Source organism: Haliaeetus leucocephalus, unplaced genomic scaffold, assembly GCF_000737465.1.
Source record: "Haliaeetus leucocephalus isolate CR32 unplaced genomic scaffold, Haliaeetus_leucocephalus-4.0 Scaffold556, whole genome shotgun sequence".
In the NCBI taxonomy this organism is placed as follows: Eukaryota; Metazoa; Chordata; class Aves; order Accipitriformes; family Accipitridae; genus Haliaeetus; species Haliaeetus leucocephalus.
The window spans coordinates 6,327,941-6,347,907 of NW_010972992.1; the positions used below are offsets into that span (position 1 = coordinate 6,327,941).

Genomic DNA, 19,967 nt, shown 5'->3' on the forward strand with positions numbered 1-19,967 from the left:
ACATTTGACCTCTCTGCTACTTCCTGGTGTCCACACTCTGGAAAGACAGATGAGTCTCAGTTCACAGTTATTTTCAGCTTTTGCCAATAACAAATTCATTGGTGCCCTGTTCGAAAGAGTCCACAGATTGGCCATGGTCTTTCTAACAAGCTAATAAGATTTTTTTTTTTTTTTCTTTTTTATTGAACAGAAACAGACTTAGAGGATGGAGCAGGAAGCGGCAAGAGAAGAAGAGAAGAAAGAAGGCTTGATTGAGTTTTATGATTCCTTCAAGGACATGTTTGAGTTCTTCTGTAAGAACACAACAATCCATGGCACCATCCGCCTTGTATGCTCAGACAGCAATAGGATGAAAACAGCTTTTTGGACTCTGCTTTTACTTGCCAGCTTCGGCATGTTATACTGGCAATTTGCGCTTATGTTCAGCCAGTACTGGGCCTACCCTGTTGTCCTGACCATGTCAATGCATTCAGAGCCCAAGATGTTTCCAGCAATTACCATCTGCAATCTGGACCCGTACAGGTAACCTGTGCTGTCACCTTGGCTGTAGTCATGTTTTTACAGTCACAAAGGTTCAGGAAGGGTCAGCAACCTTATGACTGAGGAAGCTGAAGGTAGAGGGAGGTCCCTCTGCCTCACAGAGGTGGAAAGGGACTATTGTTATTTCCAAACTGGTTTTAAGATAAGATCTTGTTAGGAATTGTGCAACGGGCATGTAGCAGTTTATTTCCTGCACTGAGTCAGGATAGAGGAAACTCTACCTTGTGACTCGGTTCAAGCTGCTAACTGATTTTGTGCTCCGATAGAAACAGTCTTTCCCTGAAAAACACGGCTACTGTGCGTATTCATTCCTAACTAAACTACTAATCTCTGGAACGGCGCATGCTAGAGCTGGTTCTGCTTGGGTTTTTCGTACGGCACGATGGCTTTAAGGAAACGATAGAACTTCTGTGAAAGTCTGTGGCTCTGCTTGTCAAACAAGGCTCCCACAGTAGTGGCAAGTTATCGAGACATTTCAAATTACATAGTAAAGGAATTACGTAATCTCCTCAGAATAATTATCTAATTGACTGACAGGAAGTCCAGTTTGTGCAGCTCATGCTGCACAGCTACAGGTTCTGAGGTTTTCAGTGGAAAATACAACAACTGGAAATTCAGCTGCTGGAGCTCCTAATAAATGAATTTACTGAAGTTAGGTATGCTAAGCATAAGCACCATGATTGTTGGCTTTTCTCAACACAGACATCAAGGTCTGCAGAGACCAGGAGAGCAGCCTTTCCATAGATACTGCGAGGGTACATAAAATAAAGAGCTGTTGTCTGATAGAAATGTGGATATTCACAAAGCGCTAATAATTTTGTTCCTTGCAGATTTGAACTGGTTAGTGAACATTTGGTTCAACTGGACCACATGGCAGAGGAATCAATCGCTTTTTTGTACGGCATCAACACATCCGCCAGCTTATTCCACGTGAACGAGAAAAACATCCGCATAAAAGACTTGTCAAGCACAGGCAACCTCAGCAGATCTAGCTTCAAGCTGAGCCAAAACTTCTCACTCATGAGAATGTCTGACCACAGTAACAGGTCAGGGAAGAAGCTTTCCAGCGTGGGCTTCAGGCTGGTAAGTGCGTGTCCTTGTTGAGGCTTTAACCCAGCTTCAGGCACGAGGAACGAGGACCAGCTGCTCCCTGAGGGAAAGGGGCTGAGGGGGACCCTCTAACCTCGGCAAACCCTCTAACCTCGGCAAACCAGCAGGAAAACCTCACACACAGATGGTGGCCGGGTCCAACCAAGGGTCCGGCTCATCAGGCAAGACGAGGGTGATGAGGCAGGTTGAAGTCCAGGCCGTGAAGTTAGCCCACCGGGTCAACAGGGTCCGCAGCCAGGCAGGAGGACAGCAGGGGCCTAGCTGGAAGGCGGCAGCCCCACACCGCAGCCCAAAATGGGGCCGAAGGAGCTGGGCTGAGCTTAAACGAGCGCCTGGGCCCACGGGTGGAAGGTGTGGGTGGAGGACACAGCTGAGGCTGCTTCGGGGCCGTTAAGGCTTAGCAGTGCACTCAGGGCCCTGACGAAGGTCTTGCTCAGGAGGTACATTCCAAAAAAACTGAGTGAAAAAAAATAGATTGTGGCAGTGCTGTGTGAGGACAACTTGGACGATGTTTCAGGAGAGTCCATCCCAGCCTCTAACCATTTGTGCTGATTGCTAGGATTCTTGTGAAGTGAAAAAATAGCAACATCAATAATCGTGCACAGCCTGCCCACTTGTAAAGTCCTTCTGGCAGTGACAAATTCAGTAGAGAACGGTAGCAGCAGGCTATGGGAATCATTGTACCCCCTTTCTAAAAATACACGGAACATCTAGACTTAGCAGCCTAGAAATAACAGAAACGATGTGCGAGGATTCCCTCAGTGTCTAAATGCTGTGGCACCGGGGGTACTAGAAATGTTGCAGATAAAACAAAAGATGGCAATAACAAATCAAGAGGATGAATACAATAAATGTGTGTCTGTGACTTCAAAGAAGGCAGCAAATGCTTCAGGTTCTTCATATCAAAAACAGGGTTAGCGTAGATCTAGGAGCAGAAGCTATGAGAGAGAGATTGATGTGGCTTGAAAGGCCAGCAATTTTTGCCTGATTATTATCATCCTTCCCTATCCTGAAGCCCTTCACGAGGCACACTTTCACCAGAATCTGTGGGTGTTTACCTAAGTCCTGAGTAAGAACAAAGAAAGCGTCTCAGGACTTGGCTCATGATTCATGGGCTGTAGAGGATTCCCACCAGCCCTGTCCTTCCTTCTCCCAAGGTACTTGAGTTTGCTTGTCTTCCCTCTTCTCCTGCCTCTTTTCCCCTGCACTCATTCCTCTGAGACGAAAAAGCACACCTTATCCAGCTTCAGGGAGAGAAGGTACTTAGCACATAACAAGGTGACCTCCAGAGGTCCCTTCCAACCTCAGCCATTCTGTGATTCTGTGATAATTAAAATGATCAGAGACTTCACTTTCTGAAAAAATAGAGGTTCCCCTTGTCCCTGTATCCAGTATTGCCTTTACTCCCTGATCTCTGTTACCCTAAGGCTGTCATGTTCTGGCTGTGCTGAATGGCTCCCTCTCTTCTTCCAGTGCAATGCCACAGGTGGGAATTGCTTCTACAAGACCTATTCATCTGGGATGGATGCAATTCTTGAATGGTACAGGTTTCACTACATGAATATCATGTCCCAGCTACCAGTTATAATCAACATTTCTGACCATGAGGAGCAAATAGAAGATATGGTCTACTCCTGTCAGTACGATGGGGAGCCCTGCAGACCCAGGTATGTTACTTCTTGAGGCGCTAATTGTGATTTCAGCAGAACTCAGGGACTCGGGAGACTGAAACTGAGCCTACAATTTCAGGCAGTGCAGGCACTGCATCTCATGGCATACTGCCAGGCTTAGCCCTTGTTGGAGATCTGACTGAAAGAACAGCCTTTCATGATCAGAGCATGGGGCTAGGAACCTAGAAATTAGCGTTCTGCCATGACTTACCTCTGTGACTGTGAGTTAGTGTCTTAGGGTGTCAAAGAAGCCTGAGAGAAATTCAGCAGGAATTAAACCTTTGCTGATATAAAGATGCATTGCCTGTACTGAATGGTACATGATGAATGTCTATCCGCATGAGAGGAAAGGAGCAGAAATCCTCAGATATTCAATATGTAAAAGTGGGATCTCTTTTTGCTGTAACAATGAAAAGCGGGGAGAGAAGTGGAAGAAGGTTCTCATGACTCTACTGTAGCACTTGGCCCCTGAGCACAAGGATTGTTCTCAACTATTTTGCCAGGAGAACTCAGTTAATAGCAAAAGGGTCGGATGGTCTTTTTGCATCCTTTTGTCCCTAGAGGCAAAGAAGTGAGCTTGCTGCACATACCAAAGGCAAAGGCATACCTTCTTTTTCCTGCGTGCCTATGGTCTCCACTGTTGGAAGCTCTTCCGAATACAACTGACATACACCATCCAAGACAATGCTGTGCCTCAGACACACGAGCCATTTGCTGGCCTTCTTGTTTTCAGCTGATGACTTGAACAAAGTTAACAGCAATGCACCCATCTATGACACAGAATAAGCAGCAGGCAAATTTAAGCGTTTTTCTGAGCACTTTCAGCAAAGGGGAGAGGGGTCTGCAAAGTTTGTTGTAGATCATTTTATGAGATAAGGTACTGTTTTATCTTTCCTGGAGGCAATTGACTCTTACATTCTTCTGCACTTGGTGTTTCTGATGCTGTCATGTAATGTATCTTCATCAGTGCACTTCATGGTGAGCATTGTCACTTTTGTACGTCTGTTCACCCAACTCTTCTTAAGAACTCCTATAAACTGGGAGAATGTGGAGGCTGACTTGGCCAGGGAAGTTCAGCATGATCATAATAAGTGGTACAATTTTTAAGAAAACAAGGAAAGAGAGGATCTATTTCTCTTATTGATTAGAGCACAGAAGTGGTGTTTCTCCTACTGATTAGAGCACTGAACTTCAACCTGCCTGGTTGTTGGAACAAGCAGGGAAAAATTTAGTCTGCTTGGTGGAAGGAAAAGCAAGTCAGAACTCTGAATTTGACTTCTGTGTTTGCCACTCTAGCTGTAACCTTGGGTGAGCAGTGAATCCTTGTGCACCTGATTTTTTTCCTTGTCTCCAGTGAGTTAACAACTCTTTCCCATAGGCACTCCTGTACATATACACAAACACAAACCACATCCTATGTAGAAGTAAAGGTATTGCTACACTCATAATTAAAACCTATCAAAATTTCTCTTGATTTCAGTGACTATGTTCACTTTCACCACCCAGTCTTTGGAAGCTGCTATACTTTTAACAGCAAGGGAACAGACTCTTTTTGGACAGCTACAAAACCAGGAATTCCTTACGGTATGTTATTTGGCAAAGGGTGGGAAGAAGAGCTAAAGTTAATATAATTTGGCTATGGATTAAGTATGTCTTCTATACATGTCTTACTGACATATAGCCCTCTCTTCTAGTCTAGTGGCACAAATTATTGACTGTATTTGCTTGCTTCACTAGCCACATGTATATGATAGCCATATCAACCATATCTTAACTTGTAGCAAGCAGAATATTAATTTAGTTTTCAAGCAGAATATTATTACAGTTTTGGAATAGGCTGGTGCAATTACTACCTGACCACTCACCAGGTCTCTAAAGAAAAAGAATGTCTCTTCTGCGAGCTAAGACAGCAGTTTGATCAGTGCTGAGAATTCAAGACATAGTGGTATTCCTATTTTGGCCCAGAATAAGCCATTATATGCTTCCCTTTTCTTTGGTTTACAGGACTTTCCCTTATCCTGAGAGCAGAGCAGAAGGATCACATCCCACTCTTGTCTACAGTCGCAGGTGTGAAAGTGATGATACACAACCACAATCAGACACCATTCCTTGAGCATGAAGGCTTTGACATCAGACCAGGCATTGCAACTACCATAGGCATTCAGCAGGTTAGCCACTTGCTCAAGAGCATTGTTTCGTTTCCTTCTGATTGCAGAAAGTTGTGATGAGCTGAACGCTGTGACTGACTCATACAACGGACCTGTGAGACTCTTGTGTTCACTTCTTGACTGTGCATGTATATTTATGCAAGCCCCTCTTCTCTCTTCACTGTGCTCAGTTTCCCATGGGTAAAACAAAATTATTCCAAATGTGCAAGTGGCCTTTTGGTCCTCAATACATTGCGGCCTGATTTGTTTTACACTGAGGCTCTTACACCTCTTACATTTCGTTCCAGCTCTAGACAGGGGGCTACGTGTGTATATTAGGATGAGAACAAACATTCTGAAGTGATTTAGTTATTTTGACATGATGAGTTATTGCTTGTCAGCTGAACCCTAGTGACTGACCACGTGCACTCTCCTACCTTTGCCCTGTTACTGTATATGTTTTATTAGCAAGGTATTGCTGAGCTGTTCACGTATATTACTACACTTCCTGTCCTTTATATGATGCTCCATCCAGTTAAGTTTAGTTGGTGATGGCTAGGTCCAATTAAAACTCCTAATCACTCAAGCCTCTTTTCTGTGTCCACAGGATGAGGTGAATCGCCTGGGTGGCAATTATGGGAAATGCACAACTAATGGCAATGATGTGAATGTTAAACTCCTGTACAACAACTCCTACACCCTGCAGGTATTGTCAGAGCGGCTGGCTGAGGCCCCAGTTTATTCAGAGTGGATGACTAGCAAACAAGTCATACCTTACTCTCCAGAGAGCTTTTACACATCAGCAGGTTCATTGCTGGAGATAACAGAGAGATTCATGCCCCTCTCAAAAGAAGCTCACAAACAGGGTGTTGTAACTTGGAATGTGTTTTACTGAGAGCGGGATACTTAGTCCCAGACACTGGGGCTCCTCCCTCCTTGTAACACAAGAGAGATCAGACAGTGAGCCAGCCAAGGCAGCTGGAAGGTTCTATCAGGATATTCTTGGCCCTTCAGGTCTTTATTTGTGTAAGTAGTTGCTCCTGGCTCTAGGTGTTTGGGCTGCTTAGCTGAGATGTTACTGGGTATAATGAAAAAGGGAGCTGGGGAAAATTCTATCATCTCACCGAGTTCAATACTGTTTTCAGAGGTAAAGACAAGAAATGAAAAGTGAAAACCTTTTGCATCATCATACTGTAGTAACGGCTGGTGTCTTTTTGCAGTAACAAAATCTCTACATTGGCTCCTACCAGCTCTATGCTACAGACTGAAGATGTGGGCACTTGAGAATTTCAGGCTTATACAATCTTTTATGACTACTTTATTTTCCAGGCTTGTTTGCATTCCTGCTTTCAGCACATAATGGTTCGAAAATGTGGCTGCGGTTATTACTACTACCCACTGCCTCCTGGTGCTGAATACTGTGACTACAATAAGCAGCCTGCATGGGGTAAGAGCAAAAGACTGCTGTCCTGTCATTGTCGGAAAGGAACACCTCCCTACAGTAGTCACTGCTTACATGACTCCTTAGATTACGGCCCTTCTACTTTGTGCCTGTTTCCTGCTTAGACTATTTCCTCGCCTCACTAAATCCAGCCAGATGTCAGACACCTTTCTGTGTATTTGCCTGGGTATCGAGTTAGTGCATTAAAAATCTTGATGCTATCAAGCATCCTTCATTAAGTACAATAATATACGGTCAAGCTCTTTCGTGTTACCAATATTGGTGGCTGTGCTGGTGTAAGACAAAGCTTTGAATGACTTCTTTTGGTTTTCTGGTTGGCCTATCCTCAACACAGCCTTAGAGGGGAAGGCATCTGCATTGCACACAGGTGATTAGCTTGGCCATCTGGAACCATTCTGAAGCGAGAGTGAGGCAAAACCAGGTCTCTCAGAGAGTGCTGTATGCTCGGAAGGCCAAGTGAGGGCAGAGGTTTTGGTAGCTTTCCATCTGGTAGCCTTCTATTTCCTGAGGAAGTGTCTGAATGTGTTCCTCCCATTTCTTTCACCAGGTCACTGCTTTTATCAGCTGTACAACAGGCTCAGAAATCATCACCTAAATTGTTTTGACCAGTGCCCCAAGCCTTGCCGGTAGGTCACAAACTGAACCACAATAAATGCCAGCTTGCAGAGGAAAATTACACCAGTGGAAATGTAGGCAACTTAGTGGAAAAATGTATGGACCAACGGGCTGACTGCATTTTGGCATTTTCTGAACCAGAGATTTCAATTTGATGTTTGAACCCCAATGCTGAGAAAGGAAAAAGATGACAGCATTAGACAAATTAAATACAAACTTTTTGTGCGCCTGACAGCAGAGAGGGGAAATTGTTTTAATCACACTGAAACATTTTATTAAGCCCAAACCAAACTGTTTGTGTCATTTTTCAATCTATATTACTTTTCTTGGTTTACCTTTTTTATTCTAGGTCAATTTCAAAACGGAAAGACATAATTTTAAAGCAAAATATCAAATATTTTGGTTTTTAATGCATCCAAGAAAAGTTGTCAGGACTTTGAAACAGTTCTAGTTTTCCTCCTGACCTGAACGGTTTTCAGGCAACCTCTGGTTTTATTTCCTAAGCTGATTTACAAAGCTTTTTCCAAGGTTCTCAAGAGCCACCCCCAAACTTCTGCTTTGCGCAAGTAGTTAGCATTGTTAAACTCCTTCATGTATTCACTTTTAAATGCCAAGAGTCATAGTGATCATAATCTCCATTTTTATCTTATCAGGGAATCACTGTACAAGGTGTCTGCTGGGACAGCTAAATGGCCATCAGCGAAGTCGCAGGTAGTCCATACAGACAACTGCTGTCTTTAGAGGGGATACTGTATTTACTGTGGCTGTTGGAACATCAAAGTTAAGGGTGAAAATAATGACTTAGGCAGCAGCAATGGACATGGCAAATAAAGCAAACTGGTCCCAAACCTGGGCCCAAGGGAATGACCCTGTAGTTAAGGTGCTGGAATAAGATGCTAGAGAGGTACCTTCAATTCCAGTTCTAATCCGAACTTCCTCGTGCCCTTAAGCAGTTCACCTCACTGCCTTAGTTCCCACCTACACAATGGTGCTAATGACTTTCTGCTTCCAGTGGGTGTTGTGGTGTAACAACTCACTTATTACTGTTTGTGAGGTGCTGCAGGGCTGCAGTGGAAACTCTCTGAGTCAATAGATGACCTCTTGCCGTTTCTCATGTTCTAATGTTAAATGGGCATTCAGGCGGTATGACCAGGTAATTAATTCACATGCAATAGGTGATAATGGAGATGTAAATACAACCGATACATTTTAAAAGAGGAAATTATTTGGTGGGGTTGCTGTTAAAGGCAGAATTTAAGAACTAGAATACTATACACACCTAAAATATCAGTGTGCATTTCCTGGCTATTCTGGCAAATATAGCTACTACTTGATAGCTATCACTATGTGATATAAACCAATCAATTACATCCTTTTTTATTATTCACAATAGCCATTTTATTGCTTATGAAATCTGCATTTACAAAATATTAAATAAAAACTCAGAAGACAGGATTGCAAATAACATACATATACTCTGCTGCAGGACTGGATCCGCCAAGCTCTAAGGCATCAGAATGGATATAATTCTACCAGCAACAGGTTAGTCACTGCAAGAAGGTACCCCTGCTAAAACTATGGATTAACTCTTCATCCTTGCAGAATGTGTAGATGTTAGTCTGGAAAGGGAGGACAAGAGAAAAACGTACAGGGTAATCCAATAAATTTCCCAGCTTTCCTCACAACGCTGTAAGACAGTCACTTCTGTAACTTTTCCAAGCTCATGTTAAACACCCTCAGGAAAAAAGCTTGAGTGAGTGGTGAAACCTACTGCCTAGCAATCAGCGTGTAAAATCGAGAGCAGAATGCCAGCAGTACCTTCCACCAGGTGAATGGTGTGTGGACATCCCACCATTGCTAACCTCTCCCTTTCTCCAATACAGGAAGGATATTGCCAAGGTGACTATCTTCTACCAGCAACTGAACTACCAGTCCGTGAATGAGTCTCCTTTACTCTCAGTAAGTTGCACTACGTCAGCTCAAAACATCGTTACCTCTCATTACTTATGGTGTGCCGTGTATGGTTGGAGGGAGGGTTATTTACAGCCCCCAAGATGGGATGGGATTATTCTTCTTAAGGAAGGGACTTGAAAATTTCGCATTTTACACAGTTACACAAAATTACTCCCCAAATGGCAAGCAGCTAACTGACCTGCCGGAAATATGCAATAATTTCATGTTCCCAGAGCTCTGCTGTGTTTGATAAACACAACCTTTTGATTCTTTCCCCAGGAGAATCTGCTTCTGTCCAGCATGGGAAGCCAATGGAGTCTCTGGTTTGGATCCTCAGTGTTGTCTGTAGTTGAAATGTTTGAGCTGCTTATAGATACACTAGTCTTGTCTCTGCTCTTCTGCTACCAAAGGTTCAGGTCAAAGAAGACATTGCAAGTAGCTCACGCTCCTACCATCCCCAGCGTGAGCTTGACCCTAGAAAACTACCGAGTTGTGCAAGAAGAAGCTGGAAAAAGTGATGATTCTGCTCATACTCACCCTTCTGGAGTGACTACTGCCATGGGCAACAACAGTGACCTGCATCTTCACCCACTCTCCAGCAAGGTGGAAATGCCCGAGCTTTGCCCAGATGTGGTGCTTAATGGATTTAGATACTCGAAGGACAGCTCTTCGGAAGGGCAACCGGATAGCTAAGGATGTGTTTGTGTGCACAAAGTGGGAGACTTGAAACTCCTCTAATGCTCAGGTGCTGTCAGAAAGATTGCAAACAGAAACGTTCCGGATCTACGATCTGTGAGCACCTAAACGCCACACTGCTGAGCTTGGCAATCCTCCTCCAGCTATTACAAGTTCATTATTAAACCATCCGTGTGTCCTGGATTCAGGCATCATGCAATGTTCTTTTGTTCCTAATGAGTATCTGGGGAGGGGAGAACTGTACTTCTACTCTCTGGGACAGTCGTCTTGAGTCCTCATAAAAGCCTATTCATAGCTTTTAACTTTTAAACCCTTGTGAGGAAATCAGCCTGTGGCTTCGGACAGGCCCATCTACATTTCACAAACGTACTCAAGAGAAAAGTCAGCCTGGCTGTTAATGGAAAGATTTCCAATGGAGGCTAAGGAGCGCGTGCTCGTATCAGTCGGTGTTGTCTTGAGGATAACAGAGCATGTAATAATAACAAGAGGTGGCTCTGATTACAGCTTTGCTTCCAAGACACCTCTCTGTCCTTAACCTATTACTGTTGCATTTTGAGGACAGTGCACGGAATACTGCTGCTTAGATGCTTTTAGACTTAACCCAGATTATTTCAAATGAGACTTACTACCTTAGAGGAAAGGAAAGAGAAGAAATGGGGTTGATAAGTTTTTTATGTCACAGACGAAGCATCTGCTTTATTTAGAAGATTAAAACATTGCTGCATTTTTGTTGCAGTCCATTTATAAATAGAGATGTTTTAATGTTAATATTTGACAGTAACTTATCTGTACATAAAATAACACATTTATTTTTGATGAAGATGTTTGCACAGGAGCATTTTACCCTGTTATAATCTTGTTTATGATTTTCTGTAGAAAACAAGAGTTAACAAGAAATCAATGAGCTTTGTTTTGTAACTTTTTTAAATAATAAAATGCTCTGAATACAGACTATGACTGGGGGTTTAGTTTGACTTTGTTTTGCCTTCAACCGATATTTGGGTTTGTTACTGCCTAATTGTTACTGCTAAGCGCTGGGTCTGGAAAAGTATTTTTCAAAATGTCCAGACCTTACTTGCAGAAGCCTAAATGCATAGGGCCAAGTCATGAAGAGAGTTTTGGTTCCAGACACAGAGGTGGGATCCTCATAGCCTTCAGTTTGCTGCTGACATCATTGGAAGCCAAGCACTAAGATACTTTTGAAAGACTCACTTTTTTGCTTGATTTGCTTAATTTTTTTTTTTTTTTCATTCACAAGGAGAATCTACAGAGATGTAGACCAAACCCAAATGAATTGTGCTGTAATACACCAGCCAAGTTACAATGAATAGGAACATGTGGGCTCCATTGGAGTGGGTGATTCAGCCTTTTCCCTGGGTCTTCTGCACTGGGAAATACAGCTTCTTTGCTTACTGGCAAGAGTGATTTTATGCAATACTGTAGTCCGAGTGACCCTGTTGAGAAAGGATACCATGAAGAAAAAAAAGCACTAAGGATGAGAAAGAGAGAAAAGGAATTAGACTTCTAAGTAGAACATCTGGGCATGCCCTGAGAATGCAAAATTCAAGTGGATGCCATGCAGTCATTCCTGAAAGATTACAATGCCTTAGGTATACACACATCTATATATGTGCATACACATACACTTGTTACCACTGGGGCTAAATGGGAAGGCTAAAGGTTAGCTAAAAGGAAATTGGTGAAAGTATCTTTATACTGGTCCCAATGCCCAGAAAAAAAATCACTGCAGAATTCTGCATCATGTAATGCAATTTCCAGGGGGAGCCAATTTTGGGACAGAGGAGTGCAGGACCGAGGATCAAGTGGCAATGTCTTGTCTTGTGGTCAGATTTGGAACATGAGGGATGTGGCAATACAGGACAGGGATCTGTTAGCAGGGGTGTGTGCTTCAGTTTATACGTGTGCAGACCCAGAAGAGCAAGGGGTGTTGCAAGCCTGGAGGGAGATGCCTTGGCAGCATGGTATGCGAGTGGGTAGGGAATGTCCATCGGTAGCATGGGGACATAAGACTGGAAGAGAAAAAGGGTGTGGGGTTCACTACGGGAGAGGGACATGCAGAAAATTTGCTTCACACCTGCTTGTGCCACCTTTAGTAGAATAAAATAATGGTTTCTAAGCTAGTGGAAGCATATGTAATAGGTATCCAGTTTGAAGGTAGCTTAAAGCAATCTTCTCTGAGGGTGTGGACTAATTTTCAGCTTAGTAGCTACCTCTTTATTACAGAACATTCCCGAAGCCTGCTGTAGTTGAGAAATCAGCCATACAAATTCTTCATTAGGGTCATACCTTAGTGCTTGTGATATCATCACTGAAATATCTGTCCTATTTGGAGCTCCTCATATCTGAGCTGTGCATTTCCAGCGTGGAGCAAAAATCGAGGCACAACTGGGAGTCGCTGTTACACTCAGAATCCCACAGCAATGCTATAGAAAGGTGTAAATCCAGAGTCCCAACTCCCTACTCTAGCTGCCAGGCTATTGCCCTTCCCCATTGGAAAGCTCCTATGATAGCTGCCACTCTCACAGAAATTAAAGCTAAGCGGCAGGAGATGCAGCACGATGTTTCAAATCCCTTTCCCGCTGCAAGCTGCGTGGCAAGCTCTTCCACAAACGCGACCAGAAGGCTGCCAGTGGTCCGAAGCAGCAGCTGCTCTCCTGCGAGCCCATCCCTCTGAACCAGAGCCCAGCCCTTTCCCTGGGTTTGCGTCCCACCGTGCAGCTCCGTGCTCACCCAGCAGCATCTCTCCTGGGGTCCCTGTGTCTGTGACAGCTCGTGAAAGCTGCGTTCTGTTGTCTGGTCCGGGAGAGGTTTGGAGGTTTGTCTCTTTAGGAGAAATATCTTGTCAGAAGGGCCGAGATGTCTATTAAGCTGCCACATTGCTAGTGTGTTTCATTAATAGCATTAATGAAATTAGAGCGTGTCTTAATCACATGAAACAGAAGGGCTGCCAAGAGACTTGGAATCCTGTGTCTTTTTGGAGAAAAGTTCATTTAGCTTCCTCTTTTCAAGCCATAAACCCGTGCCAGATAAATTTCATCTTTTAATCCTTCTTATACTAAAGTGCTTCACTGGCTTGTAAAGATCTAGAATCAGAAAAAATGAGGAAATGTGTGTGAGTTTTAAAAAAAAATTTCCTGTCTTTATTGTTCGTTCATAGATACTGTTTGCATGTGAGATTTTTTTTCACTCCCACTTTTTCAAAAAAATGCATTTCTTCTGCCATAAGATATATTACATTTCAGCACATCATAGTTTATATATATAATTCTGACAATACACTTTATTATGTCATGGTGCCTATACCTGTATAGTCCACACATAACCTTTTATTACTTTTGGTAACTATGACATACAATAATAAAAATGACAAAAATAATACTGAAAGCCGTGCCTTACAGAAGAGTACAACTCTCCTAACAATGAGACGCACAACTAGCAGGAGATAGAGAGCCCCGGAGGGAAAGAGCTAGATTCTGTTTGCCATATTGCTCGTAAAGTCTCCGTGGAGTCGGTGTTATATCTCCTGGTCCATGTTAAACCACATGTCTCAAAGCACTCAGCGGTGGAGGTATCTTCAGAGGTGAGTTACGCAGCAAAATGTTTTGCCAAAGGTTTTGGAGTGGGCTGGCTGGGACTGGGAACCCTATGGCTTAGTGGTGGCTCGGTGCTGTGTCCTGGGTGGCCTTTCTCCTTTGAGAGGAGGGGACGTCTGCATGTGGAGGGCCTCGTGCCACAGGGAATTGCATCCTGACGCCATCGTGGGAAGCTGGTAATTCCTCAGGGCACGGCAGGGGCTGCCCGTTGGTGAGCTGAGCAGCCTGGCTCCGGTGACACCGCCACGAAGCAGCGTAACTAAAAGTCTGCGACGTTCACTTCTCGGTTTTTGGAGCGTTTCAGACTTGCTCTCCTCCTGGCGTGCTCAACGGTCAGCACCGCTTCCCTGTACTTCATTTTAGGGGCAGGCACTGTTGCAGTATCCTAAATGCTAGTGTTTGCATACACCCAGGAAGGGCAAATTTTCCCAGGAATAGCAATGTGGAAAGGGCATTGAGAACTAAAAGCTCAGCTTGACCCATTTTAAACTGCGTTCAGGTACCGCAAGGCATGGGACCTAAGCCTACAGTCTGAATGCATACCTATTCTGGAATCACCCCTGGAGGGTCTGTCATCTTCCTGGTCAGGGCACAAAAGCAGACACCAGGGAAAACACAGGTTTCTAGCAGAAGCGTGTCTGAACAGAGAATATCTTTCTTCAGTAGCTGAGCTCGGCTTGGCTCAGCCGTAAACCTGCTCAGACGTTTCTGCCGGTCTGCGCTCCTGGAGCTCGGAGCTTGACCTTCCAGCAGAAGGTCTTGGCAGAGGGAGGGAGGGGGCTATCTGCAGGAGTGGCTGAAATGCAGGCTCCTCCTTTTGAGTTTCTCGGGGTTGTTCGAAGCCATGTGAGAGAACTCCCGGAAGATGTCCAGGTAGGTAGCATCTCCTGCAAAAATACACAGGAAGAGGCATTAGTCCCAATAGTTTTGCTTTGCCTTGCTTTGATACTTCCCACCCATGGAGATCATGGTGCATCAGGCCATTTTCACTTGGAACTCCTGACTTTCATCTATCCAGATGAAAGAAAGAGCTCTACACGTGATACAGAGACAGAGCCCAGCTTGTTAGCCTTGCACTGCCTCAGAGGGTTCTGGTTTGGCTTTCCATTCTTTGTTAATTAGAACAGGAGCCTGCATACGTAAACATGCTCTCGGGACTCTTGCTTCACAATCAGATTTGGGATAATTCCTCCCTTTTAATATTATTGGTACTTTTTTCCAAAGCCCAAGAGAGAGTAGCCTTTTAAGGCTTGAAGGAGAGAGCTATTCTGGAAGCTGAGGGCTCTGAAAAAGGTCTTTCGTTGAGCCACTTGTGCAACAGCAGAGCTTCGTGCGGTCAGGAACATAGGGCTTGATATTGGTTTGCTGGAGACAGCGTTCCGCCGGGAACTGAGATAAGGTAATTTTCTAGTCGGCTGCCTTCTCCTCCGGCAGCCAGACTTTTCAGAGCTTGTTGTGGCAGGTACAACATCAGTCCACCTGTACTGGAACAAAACAACAACCTGTCGAAGGGCACTATCAGATAATAACAATTCTCCGTGACAGCTGACTCAAGGCCCTGTTCAAACCACAAGTGAAGGCAAAGAGTTCAGGTGTCCCAGCAGTGGTTCTGTGATAGAATCTCCCTTGATGCAGGAATGGTTTCAGATCTATGCTGCAATTCTAGAGATAATTAGGCACCCGCATCCCATTAATGATATATCTGCTTGTACGTTTGCTGCTTGATGTTCTAGGGCAGTTTTTGCCATGGACTGGGCTACTGAGCTCATTTTTACCTGGTGATGAACCCATGTAGCCACAGGGGAAAAGATAAGTGAAAGATCCCAGGTATTCACCTACCAGCTACCTTAGTCTTTCATACAGAGCTCTGTGCCCTTTGTTTGACAGAAGACATGTCCTGGAAAGTCGCTGAGAGGGTAGACCCACAGCTGCTATGAGCTGCATAGCTCCAAGGCACACCATCCGTCAATATCGCTGCAGTGCTGAGGGATGAGAAAAGCTAATGCAAAAACTTGGTTCCACAAAGCCAAGTCGATAGCAGGATCCAGTGTAACTTCATATTGCCACCCAAACTGGGCTGGAGAGAATGGTCTGAGTGTGTCCAGCTAGCTGAGAGTGGACAGAGAAGGCTTGCAGCTTCCCCTCACTCGCCTGGCAGTGCTCCCTACCCTGGAGGCATCTTCCAAGAAGCATTCCTCCAGCTACTCCTTTGATGCAAGCTCGCAGGACAGGTCCCTCCGTGAATGTGCCGTCCCCTTCCACCCCAGCTCATGGGGGAGCACAACGGGATGTGAGAATTGTCTCTTTTCAGCACATGAAGAGTGTCCAGCCCAAAAGGTCTCGAGAAGAATAGTCTTCAGCATTATCCACAGGCAGGTGACAAAGGCTTATAACATGAGCCTTATCGTCAGGCAGGCTTTGATCAGGATATGTTGATTTTCAGGCACAGCAATGCTCAGCAAACGTATGGTTTCATGCCTGCCACAAAACCAACTTGACCTACCTGTTAGCTTCTGGTTATAGTCACTTGAGCCCCTGCTTAACTGGTGGGACTCAGCCTGTTTCCACTGCCCCCACCAGCGCTGTCCTGTGCGTACAAATATATCCCAATGCTACGGTGACTTCTGCCTTGCAGCCTGTTAGACCACAGTCCTCTCCCACCAGGGACAGACCCTCCACGACCCACACAGCCTTCCAGTCTCTGCGTGCATCACCCCAGCTTCCTAGCATTTCCACCTGCTTGCCTGCCACCTATTCCCCCCCACCTTGCCTAAATAAAATGTAGTCCCTTTTGGGGAGAAGGAAAAAAAACCCCACCCTTATACAAAACATAGAAAACAGGTAGCTCTTCTATGAGGACAAGAAAGCCTCATCTCTCCAGGGTTTATTTAGAATGAGTCTGCTGTTGAATTGTTAAGCAGACCTGGCAGCAACAGGTAAGCAAGCGCTGAACTGGCTGAGTTCTGGTGTAGAGACCAGGTAACAGCTGGTACTTCTTCTCTTTGATCCTGACTTAGTTTTGACACCAGTGGGATGGTGTCAAAATGGCACCGTTAGGTAGCAGGATAGAGAATTGCTATTACCTCCTCCCAGTAGCCAGACCAGGTTGGTAAAATCACGAATATATCCTTGTTCAGTGAGATCACTAATCCTCCCGTATACTGGTAAAATATTTGTTCTGGCAACACTCAGATATAACTCCAATTACAAGGATCCTACTCTTGTAGTAAAGTATTAGTTGCAGATTTTTGGAGATATTTAAGCACTTCATCCTCATTAACTAAAGAAGAGACAGTCTTTTGGAGATCTGGGTTTTTGTAATCGCATTTCAGTCTTCAATGTATTTATCCTTGTGAGGTTGGGCGAGACCATAGTCTCCCCTTCAGACAGAAAACAGAAAGGTAGTAAAATAAAGGGGTGGCAGTGGGAATCAGTAAAGCCATGTGTCTCCCAAGCTCTGTGCTTATAAATTTACTCTAAGACCATGCAGCTCTCCTTCCATAAATGCCTTAAATGATTGTAATGCTCCTGCTTTCAAAGTATCCTTCCTACTTAGCTCTTTCACTGAGTTCACGAGCCTACCCAGATTCATTAATTGGGATCTGTTTGTCCCTCCAGGGGAAAACAGAGGCTATTCCACAATTTTGTTTTTCTGCATTTGTTTTCCATGCTAAGTATGACAGAAATCATGAGGCCAGGCCAGTCTTTCTTTTCTTCTTCTTCTTTTATTTTTCCGCCACAGACACACAGTATGAGAGAAACCAGTGGGGGAAGGATTGCACTGTGATGTGTGGGAAATGGTGGTCCATGTGCAGAAGATTGGTATTTTCATCTAGTGCAAGGTCTCCTTTTACAGGACAGGCATCAGCAGAGCTCATAACGTATCAAGCATTAACTGATTCAGGTACTCTGAAGAAACATGAGTGGGTGGGTTGGGGTGTGTGTGTGTGAGATCTGAGCCTGTCACCTTTACCCCAGCCTTCTTCCAAAGCACCCTGAAATCACATTATCACAAGACAGTGTCACAGAAACCCAAACAAAAATGCAGAGTATTTATGTGGCATTCCAGTCTATTCACTGCCATAGAATTCAAGCTGTGGGTTGCAGAGGAGAAGGAAAACAGGTTAAAAGGGCATGGTTTTCTAGATCAGTTAATACAGGCAACAAGGCAAGAAACCCTACATAAATAAATCAAGCCAAAGAAGGAGGAGGGAAGGAGTTTATCTAGATTTTTATTAACAGTGTTTCAAGAGACAATAGAAGAGAAGGGAGGGGAAAAAAAGGCAGACACCACAGCAACAGTTTTAAAATTGTACAAAGATAATAACATACAGAATATCCGGTTCCATAGTTACAGTCAGTACAGGCTGTGTAGGGAAAGGGGGAATTAAAAAACGTGTTACAAAGTTGCACTGAAAGCAGGCAAGTGAAGGAGGTTAATAGGTTATAGCGTATTTACAGCAAGTGTCAGCCCCTGGTACAGCAGCCCAGCCATTCAGTGTGTAACAGAGCCGTATTAATCAACCACACTTAGCAGCTTTGACTTAGCTGAAGAACTTCTTTCTCTCTCTGTGCTGTTTAGATAGGAAGGTATGGGAGCCTTAGCCAGGAAGAAGCTGGCTGGGCTTTCTCATCTCAAAGGCTTTCACTCCAGGCTGCCAGCCTATGTAACCCTACAGGAAAAAAGTCTTACTCTATTTCTGTGATTCAGCAGCCCCAGGTCTCACGCAGAGGGCTCCTAGGATGGGGAATCCACACTAACATTCGTCTGCTGTTGGAGGGACACGATGGATGGAAGTCAACCAAGACAGGTCTACAGATCCAGTGACAACCTGAAGACAACCCCCCAGCTGCTCCGTGCGTGTCACCTCTTGGAGCACTGGGACGTACAAACTAAACGCACTCCTTCGTGGCCTTCACTGCGAGGAAGGTGCCAAGTGCCGAGATGTGTTTGGGGAGCAAACGCTCCTACTCCAGCTAGCCTCTCTAGCCATCTCAGCTGCCGCACTAGGAACACACATGGTCCTCCTCGTGCCTTGGAAACTATTTCGGCTACTACCCCCACCTCTGTCCCTCATTCCCTCCCCAGAACTACGCAGCTGCCCTACCTTGGCACTAACACAGTGCTGGGCATACAACTCCGAAGGGATGTACCCCAGCCCAAATTCCCTACAAGGCTGAGGAACCAGCAGGCAGACTGATATGAGTCACATTCCTATGGAAACAGCACTCTGTATTTTGGAATCTCAAAAAAAAATTAAAAAATTGTTGTTTCTTCAGAACTCCCACCCTCCCTTCTCCTGCTCAGTCACTTCTTCCCCACACCCCCTTCTCCATAGAACAGCACGACACACTCTTACACACATGCGTGCTCACACAGATGTTTGTCATCAGCTAACCAATGGTTTAATATCACATTTAATCCGTTGATCCTGTTTTGTCTTTGGTTGAAAGCAATAATGCTCGGGCAGTGAGGAGAGAGAAGTGGGTTCAGGGACAGTCGAGCAGCACAGGAACAACACAGTAGTTTAGCAGTAGACAACAGCTGTGTTGTGGCCACCGGACAATAAGTTAATCAGTGCATTTCTTTAGGAGGTCTTGTTTTTCTCTTGCATAAATAATGACCATTTTTGCTGGTCTGAGATGTTACTGATCTATTTTATGCTGATCACAGTCTCAGCTTGTCAAATCTCTCTTTAAAGAGATAAATTCTTCCAACTCCAGGTTTTTCCTCTAGACTGCTCAAAGAAATTTCACATTGCAGAGACCATCTCAGAGACAACAATATTAAAATAACCTGAGGCTTCCCTGGATGACATGTGGAGAGGGAACACAGAGGGTATCATTTCAACCTGCCAGCAACCTGAACTCATCCCATTTGGAATCAGAGACATGTGGCAGACCCCAAAGATTCAAACCTAGACTACCTGTCCAGGCACTTAGTTACAGGGTTTGGGTCAAGTCAAACAAAAGCTAGGACAGGTATATAAATATTCACCCAGATCTCAAAAACTCAAAAGATGACAGAATCTGCATGGCTGAGGCAATGGTTTGGGTCCATTTGTGTTTTGACGATGCCTGGCATGTTGCTTTCTAGACAAAGGCAAATCTCCTCATGTTAACTGTGGTTGCAACCAAGTTACTATCATATAGATAACAT

The 19,967-nt window shown here is 44.5% G+C and overlaps 1 protein-coding gene across 1 annotated transcript; it reads left to right on the forward strand.

Annotated features, from left to right (window-relative positions):
• The first annotated feature begins 205 nt into the window (after nt 1-205).
• On the forward strand, nt 206-10,190 carry SCNN1D (sodium channel, non-voltage-gated 1, delta subunit). Its single transcript, XM_010577540.1, has 12 exons — nt 206-522; nt 1,371-1,623; nt 3,124-3,317; nt 4,801-4,904; nt 5,325-5,488; nt 6,075-6,173; nt 6,797-6,914; nt 7,477-7,555; nt 8,198-8,255; nt 9,031-9,086; nt 9,428-9,503; nt 9,777-10,190. The coding sequence occupies exons 1-12, from the start codon at nt 206-208 to the stop codon at nt 10,188-10,190; spliced, it is 1,932 nt and encodes a 643-aa protein (XP_010575842.1).
• The last annotated feature ends 9,777 nt before the right edge of the window (nt 10,191-19,967 follow it).

Bases quoted from the DNA above. Each gene is read 5' to 3' on its own strand.
- SCNN1D (XM_010577540.1), top strand. From the start codon at position 206: ATGGAGCAGGAAGCGGCAAGAGAAGAAGAGAAGAAAGAAGGCTTGATT. The intron at 523-1,370 runs GTAACCTGTGCT...TGTTCCTTGCAG, and splicing joins TGCAATCTGGACCCGTACAG to ATTTGAACTGGTTAGTGAAC. The intron at 1,624-3,123 runs GTAAGTGCGTGT...CTCTTCTTCCAG, and splicing joins CCAGCGTGGGCTTCAGGCTG to TGCAATGCCACAGGTGGGAA.